General features: G+C 40.9%; 1 protein-coding gene across 4 annotated transcripts in view; it reads left to right on the top strand.

Annotated features, from left to right (window-relative positions):
* The window catches only part of unc-13-4A (BAI1 associated protein 3), a 51,766-nt gene extending 32,002 nt beyond the window's left edge, over positions 1 to 19,764 (top strand). For 2 of the 4 annotated variants that reach the window (XM_070215057.1, XM_070215056.1), the window contains exons 5-13: positions 1,985 to 2,234; positions 5,246 to 5,486; positions 7,352 to 7,520; positions 9,963 to 10,269; positions 11,203 to 11,715; positions 12,728 to 13,201; positions 15,478 to 16,867; positions 17,455 to 17,701; positions 17,780 to 19,764. In XM_070215057.1, coding sequence (XP_070071158.1) covers positions 1,985 to 2,234; positions 5,246 to 5,486; positions 7,352 to 7,520; positions 9,963 to 10,269; positions 11,203 to 11,715; positions 12,728 to 13,201; positions 15,478 to 16,867; positions 17,455 to 17,701; positions 17,780 to 17,871 — 3,683 coding nt within the window. In that variant the 3' untranslated portion in view covers positions 17,872 to 19,764. Of the gene's footprint in view, positions 1 to 1,984; positions 2,235 to 5,015; positions 5,032 to 5,245; positions 5,487 to 7,351; positions 7,521 to 9,962; positions 10,270 to 11,202; positions 11,716 to 12,727; positions 13,202 to 15,477; positions 16,868 to 17,454; positions 17,702 to 17,779 lie in introns of those variants that run through there. The other 2 variants (XR_011418537.1, XM_070215058.1) reach the window with 2 other exon arrangements.
* The last annotated feature ends 2,808 nt before the right edge of the window (positions 19,765 to 22,572 follow it).

Raw genomic sequence — 22,572 nt, 5'->3', positions numbered from 1 at the left:
ATATGAAAATTACATTACATGTCTTGCCAGCCACCAAATGCGCCCAAAGTTTGCCAATCGCCGAATGTTTTTGGGGCAACGCCTCTCGCATATGGATCAACAAATGTGCAGACAAAACCACCGCAATGGGGTGCCAGTTGGCTCTGGAGGATGATAGTGGGGGTTACACAAGGAACTAAAACTCGGGAATTTAGGATAACCATATGATATGCATGCAATATAAGTTAATATGCTTTGAAGTTTACTTTTTTGCTGAAAACCCAGGACGCTTGATATAATATTTAAATAAAATAAATGTTTAAATTGGGTTTTCATCACAACACTGAAAAAATAAGAAATTAAGGTTAAGTTTAGGAATTATTCTGCTTAAATTTAAAAGTTAAAAGTTAGTAGGTATATTAAAAAATTTAATGAAATTTTAGTTCAATTACATAATTTAATTTTTCGGTTTTATTTACATAAGGTAACAAATTTTATTGGTTTTTTGTGGCCAGTTTTTCTCAGTGCAGCCTCGCTGGCGGAGCGAAAGCAATCAACATGCATATGTGACTTCTTGTGCGGCTTCGTTTCCGCTTTGGCTCCGTTTGGCTATGCAAAACTTGTTTGCCAAGCTAAACGATGTTCGAGGTTGTTGTTTCTGTCGTAGTTGGCAAATGCAAACACATTTAAATGTCAAGACGCAGCAGCAGCAGCAGCAGGAGCAGCATGTCCTGGCCACAAACCGCCGGATCCTGAACTTTCCAGCTTTCCGCCTTAGCCATCCTATAGCCATCGCCATCGCTAACGCCATCTTCAACGACATTGACTTGGCATTTGGCTGGGACTTTGATTCAGCGACGTCTGCAGCATTTGAATCAAAATTGAAATTGGCTTATCTTGTTGCAGGAGCCACGAACGAGTGGTTTTTCTGGCCAACAGCAGCGGCCAGCGGGGAATTGGGGAATTGGGGGAATTCTTTGCCCGAAAAGCCATCAACGTGTAAGCGGTTTTCCCCATTCGAGTCCGGCGGTGGCTGTCCAACTTTGACTTTACGCTTTGTGCACACTTTTAAACCGAACAGAACCCCGAAATTTCTGTGCATACTCGTTTCCTCCCTTGTTTTTTTTTTGTGTTTAGTTTTTGACTGCATTCAGTCCTGGCCACCACCACCACAGGCACTCTGTGCGGGGCTTCTGTGCCTGCTGGTCGTAGTCCTTGGGAGACAGGAGTGGCAACAGGACCAGATGCAGGAGCCACAGGACCCACACAGATGCATGTCAAGGTTGCGGGCTGCGGTTGCATTGCCGTTGCCGTTGCCGTTGCCTTGAGCACGGACCACTGCACCACACTGCACCACCCTGCACCACATTGACTTTGACTTCCCTCCATTCCCACCTGATTTTCCTCAGAGCCATCATCCACCTGTATTCCACAGATATTTGCATGTTGCGGGCATTATGGAATATGGTATTGGGGAAAATAGTTTTTAGAAACCGACTTCATGTATGACTTTCAATCTTCTTTGGTCAAGAAACTTCACAAAAGTATGATGAAAACTATTGGAAAGCAAACAAAAGCCATTGCTTTTTTAGGTTTTATACATGTGGGAAAATTTTGTATCACCTGGGAAAACAATAAAATACAAATTTAACATATAATTACTAAATAAAACACTATTATAGATTTTTGTTAGGTGCCAGAACTTTATAACTTAATTAATTTAAATCCCAGTTTCAGCCAGATTACATAAATGAAATAATTAATAAATGGATTTATTTGAAAAACATATAGTATTGCATGAACTTCCACAAGCAGATTAAGTTTAACATTAGTTGAAAGCCTAAAAGCCATTTCCATTAGTTGTTAATGGAATATAGCTTATATTTATTTTTATAAACCAAAACAAATAAAACTCAAATTGAAATAAAAAACTTCTGTTCGCCGGCTTTAAATTAATTCCTGTCATTATGCTCATGCTTTTACCCCTTATTTTTTGCGCCAACAGGCTACCCGAAAATACCAGGTGGGGCTGCGGGACCCGGCAGTCCCTCGACATCCGCCTCCGGAGGGGGCGGCGGAACTCCCCAGTCGCGTCGCCAGTCGCGGGCCCTGGAATGCCTGGCCCCGCCCCGCACCGGATCCTTCAGGCAGCGCAACTCGCCGCTCCACCAGCCGGATCCGCCGCCCCGTCCGCCGTTGGCCTTCTGCAAACGCCGGCTGAGCTGGCCCGAAGTGGATCCGCGCTCCAATTCCGGGTAAGTCCGCATCGGATTCCGAATCCAAGTCGAAGTCCGGTACCGGTGCCCCTAATGCATAGTTGATGAAGTGCGAATGGATTTGGCAAATTAAAAGCCTGTCTGACGGCCCCTGCCGAGCATATTTGCTCGAGGTAATTAACCCACAGATGGAAATGCTAATATTTTGCCCCAACTTGGCCAGGAGATATTTACACACACGCGTGTGTAGACAGAGGTATTCGAATGTGAAATGCATAAATTACACAGGGACTGGCAATAATGAGCTACTTTGGGGATTTGGCAAGGACTTAAAGTCACGGAAGGGCGAAAATCTAAAATAAATTATATACCAATTAATTAATGTACTTCAATTTCAGTTGTGTTTTCGATTTGTTTTTGCGAATTGCCAAGCGAAACTTTACCGCTCGACCTTCATAATTACGTAATTACAAAAGTTCTTTCAGTTAGTTCGGTGCCGAAATTTCGAAAGAAACTTTAGCACCCACCCAGTTTCATAGGACCATGGCAACTGGGGATGCGGGCAGAAACCTTTGAGAGTCGAAAAGTTTTTTTGAAAATAACCTACAGACACACATACAGTATAGAGTGTCTTGTTTTTGGGCTTGGGCTTAAAGGCACCCCGACTTTGGTCCTTGGGCGCCCAGATTGCTCTTAATGTGGCCGAGAAACTGGCAGGCAGGTGCAACATCCTCCAGCCGCTGCAACATCTCCTTTTTTGTGGCTCAAAAGGCAGCGCTGCCACTTAGCATAATGCGGCATCTGCTTAACCTGAAAATGTGCGCTCGACGCGAGCTCGGATCACAGGTTACATTTAATTAAGCCCGAAAATGAGGTTTACTTGGGAGATTGCTTAAAGAAATATGAGGTTTTGATGAGTCGAAAGTGTGAAATGAGTCCTGGAGAGGAAAGTTTTTACATCCATTAAAATGGTTTGGCTTTCCGGCATAATGGGTCTCGTGGAGTGTTCCAAAGTTGTTCAAGGATGAAATTAATTTTCCCTTTGTGAAACCATCACCTGGAGCTCACCTTTCTAGTGATAATGAGCACCTATTGACCACAGTAAAATATTTTTTCCCAAAAATGTTTACCAATTTGTAGCTGTTTGATTTATCAACAACTAATTGCATGCAATTTAAAAAGCTATTTTCTCTCCCATTTGGAAGTCAAACCGAAAATTGAGCTTATTAAAATGCAATTGATGCGCGAAAATTCATGTTTTATGCATTAACTACTAATTGCCACAAAATTGGTTTGTCACCACAGCCATTAAATTTTAGCAAAATGAAAATAAATCACGATTAATTTATATTTTATATGAACACTCAACATTATGCTGCTGCTTATAAATTATTTAGCATTCACTTAAATTCCGACAAATAAAAACCAATATTAATTATGGGCTGCAAAGTCTTGAGTGCGCCTTGAACAAAAACTTTGGCGACCGAAAATTGTTTACCTTAAAGTTAAATACAAAATAAATATTTGCGACAAAATAAATACCAAAGAAATATAAAAAAGTTCGCCAAAAACTTTTCCTTGAGCCACATAACAAAAAAAATGACAGAAGAAAACTGTGAAAAATCTTAAAAATTGAAACCGAAATTGAGTGTCTCTGGAAGCGATGAAATCACAAGGCGAAGCAACAAGAAGAAAAATACAAGAAACACAAACATCTGGGCGAAAAGTTTAAAATTAAATTTTTCACAAGCAACTTTCGAGAGGGACAACTTCAGACAATGCAGTTAGTGTCCTCGAATCACCCAGTCCAGTCCACGTCTACCCTATCATTTACGGCAATTATGTTGACCGTTTTCACACGCCCACGCCTCCAGCCCCAGCCCCAAAAACACACTCCCCCATATATATATTTACCTAGATGTACCCCGAAAAGTGTTACCAACATTTTGGGGACGACGCGTTGGGAAAAAGTGCCGACAGAAAGTGTTGCCTACTTTCGGGAGCCCCGTCAGTTTATTTTTCGCCATAAACGTAAACGTAAAAAATCATCAACGCCGGGCGACAAAGTTAAGCCGCTTAGCTGTTTCATTTCCCCTGCTGAGTGGACAAAGTTTCGACCAACTTTTTTTTGCCACAGCTGCTCGGATAAATCCGGGACTCGGATAAGAGAGCGGGGCATGCAAATCAAATGATTAGGAGGAGCATCAACTATCGTGAGTAGCCCTAGTTAGGACCCAAGCCTAGAAAGTTTCAATCCAATATGTACTGGGAAAAATAATGTATACTTGGTATTAAGAGCTTATTAATATTATGACAACAAAGCAATATAACTAGAAGGTCGGTCAAAAACATTTTAATAATAATTGTTTTACTCAGTTAAAAGAACTATTAAGAAAGTAAATTAGAGAAGTACCTAAATATAAATGTAAATATAATTAAAAGTAAAAATATCCTTTTTAAGAATTATAATGCCCTTTTTTTTATATTTTATTATTTCTTAATGAATAAAAAGAGAGAAAAAACATTTTAATAATAAATGTTATACTCAGTTAAATATTTAAAAACTATTAAAATAAAAATTAGAGAAGTCCCTAAACATCTTTTTAAGGATTTTAAAATAAATTTTATGTATTAATATATTTTTTAAATTTAAAAAAAATGTATAAATGTAATATTCCTAGTCATGACATTTAGAAATTTATTCGTTCTCTGTGTGCACAGCTGCTGAATATTTGTATACAATTAGCGGCTCAGGGTAAGCCTTCGTTCCGGGGCATCGAGCATACGCCGAGTGGTCCCCGGCAACAGGCGACGACCCTTATCAATGTTGAAATAGGTACGGCAATGTCACATTTGTATGTTGGCAACGGCATATTGACAGTGCCAATTAAAGTCAGACACCGAACTGACAGCAGCAGCAGCAAAAGCAGAAGCAGTTGATTTGAATATCCTTTGATATCGAATCGAAATAGAGAGTCCATAAAAAAAGCACACACACGAGTATACGGTATGTAAATAACCCTTACCCTTTGGCACTTTCCCGTTCACAGAGTTCAGGAAACGGACGGCTCGTACTTTGAGAACTTTACATCGCTCGGCTGGAAACGTGAAAATCGTCGCATGTCGGCCACGCGTGCCGCCGAAGCACGTGCCGAGGCTAATCCGGAGAACGAACGTGATCCGCCGGCGAGCGAGGAGTCCATTGACCGCCAGGACGAGAAGGAGAAGCTGTACGCGGAGGTCCTGCATACCATTGCCAACACGGTGGGCGCCCCGGCTCCAGGTGGACAGGTAAATCAATATCCCCAGTCCCCGAATAAAATTATGATTTAGGATGGGGTTATGCAAATAGTTGCAAATTACACAAATTAAGGCGATTTAAGGGATACCAAAAACATTTCTGCCTCGGGGCGGGGACACCACATGATTGAAAGGCTTAATCGCCGGCATTAGGCTTTGAGACGTTTTGCAATTTGAATGATTAATGCTCGGGTAGCCGAAGGCAAGAAAACACATTCTGGGATTTTAGAGATTTGCGACTGGGGGACCAAAGTCTGGAGACTAAAGGATCCAAAAGGAAATCAAGAAGCAGGAAGAGGGGTAGGTAGGTAACTTGATTTCATTTCAGAGCTCTCAAGTCTCCATATTGAGGGCAGAAATTCAATTAAAAATGTGCTACTTTTCCTCCTCATTGCTGATTGCCATTTCAAAAGGAATTTTCCAATATTTCTGCGATGGCCGGGGCCAGCTTAACACGAGTTCATTTTTCAATTATCGTTTTTAATTTAGCAGTAAGAAAATTGTTAGACGCCCAGTGCACAACTAATGAAACTTGAGCAGTTCCCGGGGGCCAAAGTTGAGTGTGGAGTGGTGAGCTGGCAGATGGCAAGGTTACGCCAGCATAACAAAAGTTTCAACTAGTAGCGGAAAATAAGGTTCTTCCTCCTGCTGTGATTGAGTTGAAACCGGTCGAATCTCGCGGGTCCCCGCAAAGCGGATCGAGAAATGAGAAAAGGGACGAAGGACGCAGAATAGTGAGTTGGCCAAGTCAGTAAAGTTATTGCCTGGCCGTCTCTGCGGGCGTCCCACTGCTCGAGTTTTTGCATTTAATGGTAAATAATTACAAATAAATGCGATTTGCTCGGCCAGCGCCATCAGAGGGTTAAGCCAGCCCTAATGGAAATTAATGAAAAGAGAAAAAATGAAATAAAAGTAATAACGAAATGGAATGCAGGGAAAGTTGCAGAAACAGTTGCTGAAGGATGCTGAAGGTTGCTTAGGTATAATCTGCCCAAGTGGTGTTCATTAAAAAGATAAACAAACTGCGTTGAGCTGCCCTCAAGTGAAACTGAGATTATTTTCAATTATAAAGAATTATTTGGAGTAGAACTAAAAGCGCGTTAATAGGGCAGTCATTTTTTTTATTTAGCTTAATGAGTATGAACTTAAGCAGGGACATCGGGCTTTAAAAAGGAAAGGTTCCCTTTACAAAAGCACACATGAAGAAGAATATTTAATTTCCCTACTTAAATATTCCGTATACTGCCAATATACCCAAATTAATCTTGACTCACATATTCTGCCTGCTCATTATTCATTCCGAGACCCAATCAACGATTTATCGTCACTTTCCAAAATGAGGATTAAAATAAAAATAATGTAATAAGATTTCAAGTGCAAAATGCTGTTTGCACTTCCTTTCAAGTAAATTTAATGGTAGCCCAGTTTATTCATAATTTTGACTGCAGCGAAAGCAATCAAATTATAAAAACATCCCAGTAGTGGGGAATATGATGAAAGCGTTTTTCGAAGCGTGATTCAAATCAAAAGTCGGCAGGCTAATAAATTCAAGGGAGATAAATCAATAGAGATGAGAGAAAAAAGAGAAAATGGATTTTGTTTGATGGGATGGAATGGGCGGATGGGCAGGCAATAAACGAATTGTCTGCCAAAGGAAAATATGCAAATTTTCTCCCAAAATGATATTATAATTTTGTTGACTTGCTAAATATTTACAAATAAATGACAATATAATTAAATTAAATTAAAAAAATATTTGCTCTCTCCCCAATGGCAACATGTGGCGTATGCGTAATTTGGTCTGGCACATGTGTCTTTTTATCCCGAAAATCCCGAAAATGCCGAAATAAACACAGTTTGCACATTACAAGGACGAAATGTATCTGCACGCACAGCGCGCCTTCGGTGTCAATCCGGATCGTCATTATCGACTGCTGCACGCCTCCGCCGAGGATAAACCAAAGATAATCGTACTCTCTGCGGTGGTAATCGAGGCTGATGGCCTCGAGGCAAAGGATGCCAATGGTAAGCTACATAGTTCCCTCAGCTTTCCGCACAATCGACACTTTCCTCTCCTCACTATTTCCGCTTTCCCCGATGCACATCCACCCCCTACAAACACCCCTTCAATGTGTCAATCTGTCTATCCATGTATCGTGTGTAAATATTTTTAGTTTGTAAATTGATTTTGCGGCTACTGCGGTAATTGCATTATGAACCTCTGTGGCGGTGCGTGTGTGCACTTGGGCAAATCAAAAAGCCAAACGAGCCATCCATAAACTGAGCACCATGTGCGTTGACTATTTCCCCCAATTATCCTATATTTTCGGAGCGTTTTTGTTGTCGTTGTCCCCCCTTGCGAACCAAGTCAAAGTTACAGTTTTGGTTATGCCGCTTCTGGCTCTCCTGGCTCCTGCTCACTGTGCGTTCAATAAATTTGCAATTTAATGCTTCCCATTTTGTTCATTATGCTCGAGAGCCAGAAGCCCCACAACCAGAAATAGGAATGCACTGGGAAAAATAATTTAATATTTGTGAACTATAATTATTTAAAAAGGGAAATTAAAATAAAATGAAAGGTTTTTTTCAAATTACTCAAGGATAAGTATTTACTTTGACTCTTACTGATTAGAAGTGAATATATAGTTTGGTAAATAAGTTTAAAAGTTTTTAATAAGTAAGTTTTAATAATAACATTAAAATTTTAGATTAACAATTTTTTAGCATTAGTTTTTAATATTTGCTTTAATTTTTGCGAGTTGTGAAACTTATTAATTGCTTTAAAAAGGGTATTTTAAAATCATTTCTTATTATTATTGAATCCTTTTTTAAGTGAGAGTTCGATTTTAATTAAATACATTTTAGTTTAATTAATAGAAAAGACTACACTACTTTTTCTTCTCTGTGCAAAAGAAGCAGCAGCCTCATCGAAGGCAACGCAATTTCGCATTTTAATGTGCTCAAGGATGTGTAAGGAATACGTTGAGTGCTCCTTCGTCTGCGTCTGCTTCTGTTGAAGCATTTTTCTAACCGGGAGCACCTCCCCTTCCCTACCCCACCCATTCACCCCCCATTCTGCTCCCCGCCCCTCAATGTAATAGTGCAGTGTTAGTGTGCCGTCTGCCATCTGCTAAATGTACTGATGATGGCTACCGTCTGGAGGCAAAGGCAACACCAAATAGGCCAGAATGAGGCATTCGGTGGCCAAAAGGACGGGAGGCCCCGGGCAGATGGCAAACAACTCGTTGCCAATGAAACGTGGCCGATGAGAGCGGTCGGCTTTTGTTTGGGCCATTCTCGATTGGCAAATAAGCTGCGAAAGCGGAGAATCAGGTTCAGTTCCGTTCCGTTCGGTTCGATTTTCATTAGCAGCCAGTGATTCCTTACCCAACTGGTCAAGCATGAAGGGCAACAATCAAATTGGCCATTACAATGAGTGCCCGAGTGTACGAGTCCGAATTTCAATGAATCATTTCTGCGGCGTAATCGATTTACCGGCGAAAAACCCACTGAAAGTAAATCCATATCGCAGGAAATCGGTTTTAGTACATAATCAGCATCGGCAAGCGGATATGACCTCTCTTATGTGCTGTCATTTTGAACCCAATTAAATTAATCGCCCTGAAATAATACCAATAACAGAAATTGTCCCCCCGCCCGACGGCGTAATTGTTTCAATTATGGGATATCCTTGTGCAAAAATCTTAATCTTGGCAACGGGCATCTGTGGCTGCCGAGGCTGAGAGCCCAATGATGTGCGCGTAAATCACAGGCACTCAATAATTGAGCGGCACTTTATGCAAATGAAATGTTAATCATACGCAATGTGTGACTGGGACCAGCTGACGCCGACGCCACGTTGTCCCCGCGGGCAGTGCCATTAATTGGCATTTAATGTCATCAGGCGAGCTCTTCATTAATGCGCCACCATTTCTCACACCCCCTGCTCCTTTTTTTCCCACCCCCTTACCGGTCTTTTCCCATCTTTTTGTCTTGGCCTCCACAGAGATAAAAGCATAATATCGGTTACATTATGCCATTAAGGCATTATAATTGATTTATCATTGTTAAAATATATATTTACTTAAATATCACTTAATTGAAAGTTAATTATTTATCTTAGTTGGCCAATTTTGTAACGTTTAAAGTTAAAATACTGATTCAACTAAATAAATGATAGGCTTTTAGATAAATAAAATAATTACATTTAACAAGGATATTTAAAAATATAGAAGAAGTTTAACACCTATTACAAATTTTTACTTCCTACCGTTTTTAAATTTCGTTTCATGTTCAAAGATTTGGTGGAAAATTCTTTTGAACATTTTTTTCTAATCCTTTTTAGTTTTTTTTGATAACCACATTTTTTTCCCATTTTGATAATATTTTTCTCAGTGTATTTTCGTACATCCCTCTGCTTGACCCAAATCTTATCCAATCTATACTCAATTATTTATTGCCCTGCAGGTTTCTCGGATCCGTATTGCATGCTGGGCATCCAGCCGGACGAAAACGGCGGTCCGCCCGTGTCGCCGCTGCCGCTGCCGCCGACGCCGCGCGCCCTCTCGGCGGACATGAGCGGCGGCTTTGATAACAGCGCCACGGACTCACCGCCGCACCGCAAGCACAGCTTCCGGCTGAGCTTCAAGCGGCGGGAGGCGGGACGGCGGGAGCAGCGCGACTCACTGGGCGGACCGGTGCCGGCCAAGCTCATCAAGGCGACCAGCATCAAGCCCCACACGCTGACCCCCAAGTGGAACGAGAAGTTCAAATTGTAAGTAAATTAATGGTCCTAAGTGATGGATTTGTAAACAGAAACATTTAGAATTAAATGAAGGCAAATGGGAGGAGTTCTCGTTTCCGCCTGGCCGCTTGATAAATGAGAAAACCTGGCAACAGCTAAAATTCAAACAAATCATTGCCATCTGTGGGCCCTGTGATCCCTGTCACATGCTCAACGACTCGCTTCAATATCGAACGTAATTTACGAGTTGTAAGCCGTAAAAGAAAGAAATTCATTTACATTCTCCATAAAATTGAAACACAAATGCACAATGAAAGGCTCCATAAGGAATGCAATGAAATTTATGTTGCAATTGCAATAAAAATGGAATAGCAAAAGAAGGAAGCGAATGTAAACGAATTTAAAATACCCTCTAAAGTCTTCCCAGAAATTAGGATTATATGCTCTGCTATTCATTTTCCAATGAGTTAAATAAAGCTTATTAAAACTGGTTTGCCGTAATTCTTCTTAGGTCACCAATCAATTAAAAGAATTATGAATTGTTTGGAAATATATTTGCATTTGATAGCGTAATTTCCGTGAACACGTAATTTGTAGTTCGCAGAAAAAACAATACAGTATTTTTAAACCATTGAGGAAATATATGATAGCACGTTCAATTGCGAACATTTAGTTCATAGAAATCCTTAATGAACATTATTGAACACCAATCAATGAGGATTTTCCAAATGCCGTTTCGTTTCCTTTCTAAGAAATCCACAACAATGCAAAGCGAAAGGGAACGTTGCTTAAATTTAAAAGCAACCATAAATCATGAAATAAATTAAATGGAGCATGAAAACTCACAGTGAGGTTTAAGAGAAAACCATAAACACATGCTAGCATGTGTAAATCTTGCAAAACGAATGAACATGAGTAAATTACAAATAAATCTACATAAATCTTTATACTTACTTCCCACAGCGACATAGATGACATCAATACGGACACCTTCCACCTGGACATTTGGGACCACGATGACGAAAGCTGCGTCATGGACGCCGTTTCGCGACTGAACGAGGTCCGTGGGGTTCGCGGACTGGGGCGCTTCTTCAAGCAGGTGTGTCAATCGGCTCGCCAGGGCTCCCAGGACGATTTCCTGGGATCCGTGAACATTCCGCTATCCGATATCCCATCCACCGGTCTGGATGCTTGGTTCAAACTGGAGGCACGCAGTCATCGGAGCACCGTTCAGGGTCGAATCCGGCTCAAGATGTGGCTCTCGACCCGCGAGGATCGGAACACTGTTGCCGAAGAGAACCACGAGCAGCAAATCCACAAGGTCGAGCAGCTCCAGAGGGTCTTCATGCAGCACGAGGTGACCACGCACGAACCCTCATGGACCTGGTGTGGTGACCTCCCGGGTCCGGCTCTGACCATTCTGCATCAGTTGGCCGTGCAGGGGGATCTCTCGGACTTGCACTGCGCCATGGCCAGGTGGGTTTTCGTAGTACATATCACATATATCATATATCAAATCACCCTGAAATTAAACCTCATATTCATTTGGTTTTCTTATGAAATGTAACCACAATTTGGATTTTTCGTGTGACAGTACTTACTGAAATTAGCTAAAACCCATTTGGGTTTCTCTGACTTAGCTCGCGTTTACCTATTATATTCTATATTATTATTTAATAGTGTAGTTGTTTGATGCTCCTGCGTAGTAAACCGTAGTAAAAAGTAGTAAATCGTAGTAAAGCGTAGTAAAGCGTAGTAAAGTGTAGTAAGTCGTAGTAAATCTTAGTAAACCGTAGTAAATCTTAGTAAACCGTAGTAAATCGTAGTACATCGTAATAAACTGTAGTAAACCGTAGTAAATCGTAGTAAACCGTAGTAAGCCGTAGAAAATCGTAGTAAATCGTAGTATACCGTAGTAAATCGTAGTATACCGTAGTAAAGCGTAGTAAATCGTAGTATACCGTAGTAAAGCGTAGTAAACCGTAGTAAACCGTAGTAAATCGTAGTAAACCGTAGTAAACCGTAGTTAACCGTAGTAAACCGTAGTAAACCGTAGTAAACCGTAGTTAACCGTAGTAAATCGTAGTAAACCGTAGTAAACAGCGAGCTTAGCCAGATAAACGCAAATGGTTTCTATATAATTTCGATGAGTACTTTCCGCCCGTAAAATCAAGATTGCTGAAACATTTTTCATGTTGCACTGTTCAATACCATTTAGTGATTGTCCAAAGGACAGATTCTAAATTCAATAAAGACAAAAAAAAAAAAAAAAATGTTGCACTGTGTTATAATACATTTTTAATTTATGCCCATTTATTGTTTTTTCTAGAAAATATATCTGAACTACGCAACGTAAATTTTAAATTAGTTTACGTTAATACACGATGTATTCCTGCATTTCTCATACTTTCGCTTACTTCAAAAAAACTCCCTTTTCCTAAATCTTTCTTCTAAAATCCCTAAACTCCTTAACCTCTTTCATTTCTAGATATGTGGCTGCTGCCAAATTGAATCGCTCCACCCCGCTGGACCCCAAATTCCTCCATCGGCTGCTCAGCGACGTGGAGAAGCAGTGGAATCAGCCCAACCAAGAGGCTCTCAGTCGAGATCTCGAGCAGTGGCTGGCGGATGCCATGAATGGCTTCGTGGAGCGCTCCCTCAATCAGATCCGTCGACACCGGGACATCTTCCCCGCCCTCAATCCGCCCTCGCTGATTCGCCTGGAATTCCTGCTGCGCTGCCTGGGACTCCTGGGCTCGATGAGAGCCTTCCGGGCCGTGTGTCCCTTCAACAAGGGCGTCAGGGGCGAGGTGGTCAACGCCCTGCGCAAGGGATCCGTGATGTGGGGCCAAACGGTGATGCGGGAGTCGCAGGGACTGCCCAATCCATTATCGAATTTCGTAACAACATTAACGGCCGACATTCAGCTGGGACAGACGTACTATCATGCCCTTTTCGACAAGTGAGTACCTACATTTTCGTCTCCCTTTGAGTTTCGGTTTCGGTTAGTTACACACAAAAAAAAGCACGTCGCCGTAAAATCGATAAGTCCAGGTAATTTTCTGGTTATTCCTACTCATATCGTTTTTACCTGAAATATTCATAAAATTTACATTAAATAATATCATTTTGCCGAATTCTCTCTCTCGGAGATTCTCTAACTTCGAAAAAGAGCGCAACAATCAATATGGCGAGCAAAATGACATGAGTGGAAGCGAGAAAGACGTATTCGAAATTCGAACTGACGTACTTCGAAAGCATGTTTTCTAGCTCGCACTAGTATATGTTTTGGTCGACCATATCTCATTTACCTGGTTTCATATCAAGTTAAAAATGATCTTAAAAAAGGTCAAATTGACCTACGATTCATATCGATTTTTTTTTGGGTGTACATACCTTTGGATAGTCGGATTGAGTATGTGTCACACGTGTCGCCCATTAAACGGGTCCAAGGTCCACACACTCGCAGCGAACAAATAAAATGTCCCGAGCAGTTTAACAAAACAAGCAAAGGTCCCTGGATCCCATCCCCTATTCTAGATCCCCCATCTCGGGGTTACCATGTGAACGGTGCACTTCGCGTTGACCCAATTGAATTGCGGCCCCCACGCAAATGGCGTCATTTCGATTCCAACTAATCCGCCATCGTCGCCGGGGGCGAAGCACTTTACAGTTGCCAGTCTCTAATCAGTTTGAGCATTTGTCAAATGGCCCAGTCAAAGTCATAAAGCTAACGAGCATTAATGAGGGCCACAAAATGTTGTCATGACAGATTGTCGGCAGCGTTGAGAAGAGCAGAACTATTACTGCCCCCAAGGAGGATATTTTAGGGCTCAAGTGGTGGAGATGTTTTTCAACTTAACTATTTTAATAGAAAGGTAGTGAAAAATGTTTTTCTTCCCTTACGTAATGATTTCCAAAGAATTTCTGATTCCGGAATTCCTAGATCCTCGCCTTTTGCTGCAAGAAAAATAAGGAAAATAATTTTGTACAATATCTTGAATTTTTCCCATTATATTAAGAAAGTATTAAAATGAAACACACTTACATTACCGAAGGAAATTTCAATATTTGATAACATCATCCAATAGGTATTTGATTAAAATATTTTCGACTTATAAAGTCTACGTTCTTTGCAATCATGAGAATATAAATTAATTTAATTACTAAAAAACATTTGATGGGGTATTTATTTATTTGGTAAAATATCTTTTGGTACCCTATAGTCAACAGTTAGCAGCACTGGTTCGCTAGACAATTTCGAAATCTCTCTCAAATTAAATGATAAATCGATCCAGCTACGTATCACGATGCGGTATTAAACGCAACCGGAAGGGCTTCAATAACGGCTCATTTATAGGTGCATAGGGCCGCATCTTTGGCCATCCCGCCGGACTAATCAGTCACATATTTGCCAGTTAGCGCGGCCATAAAAGGACCTTAATGAGGACATCAAGTGGCTTACACACATAAGCCCCAAATTAATTGCGCTGTCATAAAAATGCTCTCACGTTGCCTTCTGCTTTTGGGCGAGCGAGCAACCCGGACATCCTGACGAGGCATTTAACAAATGTCCAGGGGCTGTCAGCCAAAGTGTTGAGTGTCGAGTGCTGAGTGCCGAGTCGAGCAGCATTAGCCAAATTTACTTGGAGGCTAATTGCGCCATTTTCTCGCTTTAAATTCGAGTAGCCATTATTTGTACGCCGCAGGTAAATGGGCAGTTTAAAAGGGTTTGTAAATAAGCTAGGAACAGACTCAGAAATATTAGGAGATAATATTAGTAGTATTATAATACACCCAAAATAAGCTTGATATGCAATGATGATCGATTTTACGTTTTGAGGTATTAATTTTGACTTGATATGCTCGAAATGTAAAGAACAGCCAGTTCGAATTTCAAATATGTCTTTCTCCCTTCCGCTCATATTCCAAAATGACAGAGTATTGCATGATAAAAACGATATGCCAGAAATTTACCATGCGCATATTGATTTGATTTTTTGATTTTTTGTGTGTAGGTATTTAAAGACATATGTAAGGTATTTTAAAGAGTTCTTAAATTACAATAGTTGATAGTCAGAGTCCGGGGTTCAAGAGAAAAAAGTAAAAACACACAGAAAATAAATAAAACAGTATTATAGTGCAACCCATCTCGAACCCCCGAGACAATGTAATCCCATAAATCGATGCCCAGCCACGTAAACGCCCCCTTTCTCCTACTTTCCCCTTTCTCAACAGCACGAATGGCATACAGTACTTCAGCATCATCTACAAACAATACGATGCGATGGTGGGCGAGGAGGTGTACAGCCGGATGGCCGCTGGCCAGGTGCCCGGGGTGCGGATGAACCTCTCCCAGTACGCCGTGCTCGAGGGCGATGCGGAGCCGGTGGACACGAAGCCGTTCGAGCTTTTCCTGGCGCTGCAGGAGTTCTGCCAGCTGAAGCGACACCTGTCCGCCCAGCCGCAGCCGCCGGAGAAGCCGCTGGCGCTGAGCAACAGCCACGAGTGGTTCATTCCGACGCTGGAGCGCTGGATGATGGTGAGCAAGGCGAAGGCGCTGCAGAGGATCAGGGCGGCCATTCGCATGGACGCCATCTGCGAGGGCGAGCGCATTGTGCGCTACAGCAGCTCCTCGGTGGACACGGCCAGCACGCTGCTGAACATCAAGGAGTTCTGGAAGGTGATGAACTGGCCGGACGAGGATACGGCCATCATGATGGAGTCGCAGCTCATCGATGTCGTCTGCTCGGCGGCCATGCACTATTGCGATTTGATTCACACGGCTCTGGCGGAAGGTGGTTACTACGAGCAGCAGGGTCCCTTTCGGTGCTCCGATGATATGTGCGTCACGGTGAACAATGTGGAGTATGTGCGTCGCACTCTGGCGGAGTTTCGATCGGATGAGCAGCCGCTGGAGGAGTCGGCCGACAACCTGCTGGAGTCCAGTCTCACCCACATGGAGAACCGCTGCGAGCGGATCCTCTCCAAGCTGGCTCCGCTCATGCAGATGTCCCTGCAGAAGGCCATGTTCCATCTGGCCTGGTCACCCGACTCCCTGCCCGCCAATCAGGCGATTGTCCCGCTGCTGGAGTACCTGGACTGCCACCTGGCCGCCCTGAACAGCGCCCTGCTGACCAAGAACTTCAATCGATCGCTGCGCTTCATTTGGAAAACGGTGCTGGGCGAAATGTCGCGCCAGATGGAAACCGGCGATGAGACGGACAAGCCGACGCATTTCCACAAGCGTCTGTACGAGGCCCTCCAGCTGCTCATCGACTTCTTTCACGCCGAGGGACAGGGACTGCTGCTGGAGTGCCTGCACACCGAGGACTTCTGGCGCATCGAGCAGCGGCTGCAGTTCCACAAAACGGACACGGATCGCCTCATCGATATGTTCTACATGCAAAGGCTAAGGGAGCAGCTAATGGCCGTCATGCCTTCGCCCTACGGATCGCTGGCCGTAAGGGCGTACTTCAACCACGATTCGCTGTGCGTGGAGGTCCTGCATGCCAGGGATGTGGTGCCCCTGGATCCGAACGGATTCAGCGATCCCTTCGTGGTCATTGAACTCCTGCCCCGCAGGATTTTCCTTCACTGCATGGAACAGCAGACCAATGTGCACAAGGTAAGATCATTCACTTATCTTTCGGTAAAATAAAATGTATATTTAATTGAAATAATATAGAAAACTTATAGATTTTAGAGACAGGAATTAGGCAAACTTAACTTACTTTGATTATTATGAATTCAACTTTCCATCTGGAAAAAAAGACACATAGTTTTTTGATTAAATAGTTTAGTGTGATCAATAAAAAAATCCGTATAGTCAACATTACTTACTATGAAATTAGTTACTATCTATAAATCTATATTTATTTTAAATATTTATTTTAAATATATAAACAAAACTTAACCCTTTTTGGATTAATATGAATCTAACCTTCCGTCTAAAAAAGTAGATAAAAACCAAACACACATCATTTCTGGGGCTAAATAATTCATTTTGATTACTGAAAAAATCAAGATACCAAACATTAGTTACAATGAATAGTTGTCTTTAAGTTTTTAGTACTTTAGTACTCCAAACACACATCATTTCTGGGGTTAAATAATTCAATTTGATCATTGAAAAAATCAAGATACCAAACATTAGTTACCATGAATACTTTAAGTGTAGTCTTTCGTAATACCAAGTAATATTCCTTCCCCCAGCGCACTCTGAACCCCGTTTTCGACGAATGCTTCGAGTTCTCGGTGACCCTGGAGCAGTGTTTAACCGAGGGTGCCATGATCTGCTTCACGGTGATGGACCACGATGTTCTGACGGCCAATGACTTTGGTGGCGAAGCCTACTTGGCCCTGGGCAACATTCCCGGAGTGGCCGACTACAGCACGAGTGTGGACAACTTCCATGGGCTGAAGCAAATCGAACTGCCACTCATGGAGCAGAAGGATAAATGTGAGTAAAATATTAGCTGACAATCAAATCTCCTTCGATGCTATGTAAAATGTTATCCAACCACCCCCCACTCCAAAGGCAATCCCATTTTGCAAATCCTCGAGGTGCGAATCAACGACAAACAGGCGCAGGACTTTGTGCGCAAGCAAAAGGCGCGATTTATCAATTGATTTTAAAGAGGATAGAAAGAAAGGAAACAGGACTACCGAACGAACCGTTTGTAAAACGCTTTGAAACCACGACGAAATTGCGGATCGAGCAATGTAATTGCATCGATGGCGACGATGATAACTTAACCAAAGCTAAATTGTATCCAATCCAGCATTGTATGTATTGTACTTAATCTAGTTGTTTGACAAAGACTCCTCCTTCTCTTCAGTTTGTAAATGTTAGCGAAGAATCGAAATTCAAATGGTGCAAAAGTGACGAGTAACACTAATGTGGAAACCCCGGGTTCCCTGCTCTCTACACTAAACGTTGCTTGAACAAAATTACGGATAAATTAAAAACTAAAAACAAAACACAAATTAGGGACTTATTAGAAGCCTAGCATTGCTGAAATTGTCACAATTGGGCAATCAATGAAAAGTAATTAGCCAACAAAATCACAAATATACGAACACACAAAACTCGAGCTACCTACTCCAGCACCCAGATGCGTTTTGAAGACTTTTACCAGAAACAGAAACACGATTAAGATATGTAAGTAAGGATTATCGTCCTTGAAAAAGCGCAAATATCACATATACACAGAACATTTTTTGGGTCAATTTAAACTATACGAATATATCAGCAACATGTATACCTAAATAAATATACCAAGGACAATTCAGCATCTTTTCTACCATACGCCAGGAAACAATCAAAATCTGCGTAACTCTGAGCTTCTTGAGAAACCCCCCAAACAAATACCAAAAAACACGGAACATAATCACACCCAGACATACAGGACAAAAAGCTATTTACAATACAAATAATTATGAGATATATGTACATGATTTGTACATTTTATATCACGCCCAAAGGACAGTGTAACTAAGTCTAAAGTATATTTGTAAACTATTTTCTGAGCACAGATTTTGTATAAATTTATTAGACACGCGCTTGTCCCCCGAGAGGCAGCCTTCAGCTCTTTTGCTTATACACAACTTAGGGCTTTTCCCCGTTTTACCCCCTTAACCCTCTCAGAAACCCCCTAAACACCACCAACTTTTACCAAACACTCTTCCCCAATTGGTTTTTCCACCCAGAAGGTCTCGCTTCTATTGTAAATTTTGTACTATATACAACGGTCTCGATAATGAAGGAACCTAAACCTATACACGCGGTTAGCTGTGTATATTATGAATAATGAAAGAATTGTTGAAACTGTAACTCTTAACTGTAAACTGTAGCAAGAACTTTTTATACCTTTCGCAAAGGAGGCAGTAGGCGTGGCTGAGGACAATTTTAGAGAAGAAAACTAAAGTTAAAAAACACTCAAAGATGCACAACAAAGATGAAAATCCAAGTCAAATTACAACTATTTTTAATATTTACACTTAACTCAAGCGATCTGCAAGAAATTTCATGATTGTTAATTACAAATGGATGGAGTATTATGCAAAAAAAAATTATGAATATATAGATAAATGGATAAATAATTAATCGGTAATCAAGTATTTAGTTTGTAAGAGAATTGTTTGGTTTGGAATACTTGCACAGCCTTTCAGATCTATCCTTTTACTTGTCATAAGTTCGGTTTTTCTTCAACTTCGTTAGTCTGCCATCGCCAAGACATCGACAGTGATCGGGGAAATTGCGATCCCCAGAGACAAACATCGAAGTAGAGTCAACGCTGTACGATCACTAATTCAAATGCTCTATGTGCTGTGTTTTACCAAAGCTCCTCCTTCACTCAGTATCTTCCAAAGGGCACTCGTTACTTTGAAACTCCCCACTCTTCGAACTGCTATCTTCCAGAATTTTTGTGCAGCAAAACCAGTAAAGAGATAAATAGTTAAATGGATAAACATAAATATAGGCAAGAGTTTGCTGTACTAACCAACCATAACTACTGTGTTGATATGTGTACCTATGATAATTTCCTATATCGAATAGACAAATTCAAACACACCAGCGGGCAAACAAGAATAAATAAAATCAAATTAAATTATTCATGTTACTAGCACTAGCTAAAAAATAAAAAATATGTGAAGCAGGCAGAGTAGGAAAAAGATAAACAAAATTGGAATTTCATTTGAAAGCGAAACTGATAAGGAATGCGAAAATTGGCCAAACAAAGAGACCAAACGCATTTCCCAACCGCAACAAAACCAACAAGCAACTGAAACTATTGAAAATCAAGGCCAAAACACGCATAAACCTATACTATAACTATATATATATATATACATATTTAAATGTGCAATTGTTGTGCTAGTTACAGAATACAAAAGAACCTACAAAGAGCCCTCCTACATATACAGAATGCAAATGCAAATACAAATACTTTTAATTGCCACATTTACAAGCGACCGGCAGATGGGAAACAAAACGGCAACTATTTTCGATGATAAAAGTTACAAATATTTATTTCCCCGTTCAGGGCAGACTTTAACAGAATAACCGCACACCCCACAACAGAAACTAAGTATTTATAACTATTGTATTTTTTGTATGCCAAGACAGAACTATAAAAACACTCCACCGCCGAAACTTGATACGAATATTTTGAATGAATATTTTGAAAACTACCAGAGAAAAACGAAGGTATAACTATATATAAATGTGAATGCATATAAACTGCATATACCAACGGGCCAGAATTCAGGTTCCTAAGCTCCCCTCCGTAAGTATCTGAACAGATATCCAAATAGCAAACACCGCAAACTCTTAACTAACCCTAAGTACATTATTGTGTGTCTGTGCAACAGCTAATATCAAATCAAAACAAATCGATACGAAAGCGATAGGGAAAATAAGAATGAACACAAAGAAAACCCTTAACACATATTCAATGTAAATTCAAACAAAATGCTGCAGAAAAACATTATCAAATTCAATCAATAAATGTCAATGAATAATTAACTACCAACTGTCTTTTATTCGCTTTGCAATTCGTTGGAAATTCGAAAGGGTTCGAATGAAGGTGGCAAAAGGTAAATATTGGATTATCATGGAATGGATTTCTTGTTTCAGCGTTTGACAAATGTTAATATTTAATGCTTTAAAAACATTTATAAGTCTCTTACTATCGAAATAATCACTTCTTTGTTTGTTCTTTCTATTTTTTTTGGCAATACACATTCTAAGCTACTGTCCAGATAGTATGAAAATGTGTAAAATTTAATATCCCTGAAACTTTCTTGAACTGATAAGCTAGAATCAATCCCGACGACAGGCCAAACGTCAGCCGTATGAAAATAAATTGTCCTCTTGCTGTCAGGGTTGCGGCCGGGAAAATGTTTACTGAATTGATTTGAGGCATTATCTGGTGCACGTCAAAGGTCTGGAGTGAAAGTGTGGAAAAGCTTTTATCTAAATTAAATCCCGACACATGCGAGGCCGCCGTTTTGCCCGTATTTCCTTTGTAGCCATTTGCTACTTGGCATTTAAAGCCAGTGGCAAGGGTCGCGTTAAAGCGATCCTTTGAGACATGCACACGTAGATGTGCCATTGTATTTAAGGCAAAGCATATCCTAAACTTTTTCACGACACTCTGTTTGAAAAATCTGTGCAGTTTTATGCAACTTTTATGACACCAGCCGAGGACACAGAGCGCACACAAAAAACTTTTTACGACTTGCAGTGCCAAAGAACAAACATCAGACGTTTCGTTCTCGAGCTGCGCCTGATGCGTAAAGTAAACAAAAAGTAACGTACTACCAGGAACTGAAACAAATTTCACAAAAAAATTCTCACTTACATGTGTGTACAAAAAGTGCTGACAGACAGGGAACCTGAAATAGACAAAGAAAGTGTTTTGCACAGGATTCTGTTCGTGGCAGAATCAAAGATATCAAACTTACTATCCACTGAACTTAAGAAATAAAAAAAATGTAACACCCAGAATAACACCCAGAATTCATTAGACAGTTCTCCAAAATATTCATACATCCGCATTCTTTAATTATACTTAATGAAAGATATAATAATATCTGATTCATAACTAAGGCTTGTATAAATAAGAGATTAAACTGAAACATGGAAATAATTATATAAATTATATGAGTAATTTCCTTTTCAACTTGCCCAGCTTTGATTAAAATGATGTCATTCTCCATTAAAAATGGGAATGCCAAATTATATTTCCAACATTATGATATTGTCAAATAAACTAATGCAAACTGTGCCAGCGGAAGTTGTACAAAAGTTGTTGAATAATTTTCGCAATATTTTTGTACATATTCTATAGAGCGCGAGAGAAGTAAAAGCTGGTGTTTATGTACGAGCAAGCAGCGCGAACTGGCAACGAAAATGTGGAATACAATATTTATTTACATGAGTACCCATTTTGAATAGCATCACATCAGCAGTATGAAATGCAACCTTAAACGTTCAACGACGAGGATTTTGGGGAAAAGTGACCCAGAGAGCCCGGGGTCTGGCCCCATTATCGATGCCACTCATCCTAATGACATGATGCAAATTAAGCCCCCAACTTACCTGACCCCTAATGCTCCAACCAACAGTCAAAAGCATTGCACAGTCACGTGCGGCAGCTGGCCAAAAGTGGTGCCTGTCAGGCAATGAAGCCTAATGTAGTAAGCCTCCAATGCACCTCACCTTCAACCCCAGTAACGTCATCCCCTCCCAATCGACCTCCCATTGCACTGGGAAAATGTTTGAGATCGGAAACTATAATTATAGTTTTAATTACAGGACCATAA

This window comes from Drosophila takahashii, chromosome 3L (genome assembly GCF_030179915.1).
Source record: "Drosophila takahashii strain IR98-3 E-12201 chromosome 3L, DtakHiC1v2, whole genome shotgun sequence".
NCBI lineage: Eukaryota > Metazoa > Arthropoda > Insecta > Diptera > Drosophilidae > Drosophila > Drosophila takahashii.
This window is presented reverse-complemented; position numbering and strand designations above follow the sequence as displayed.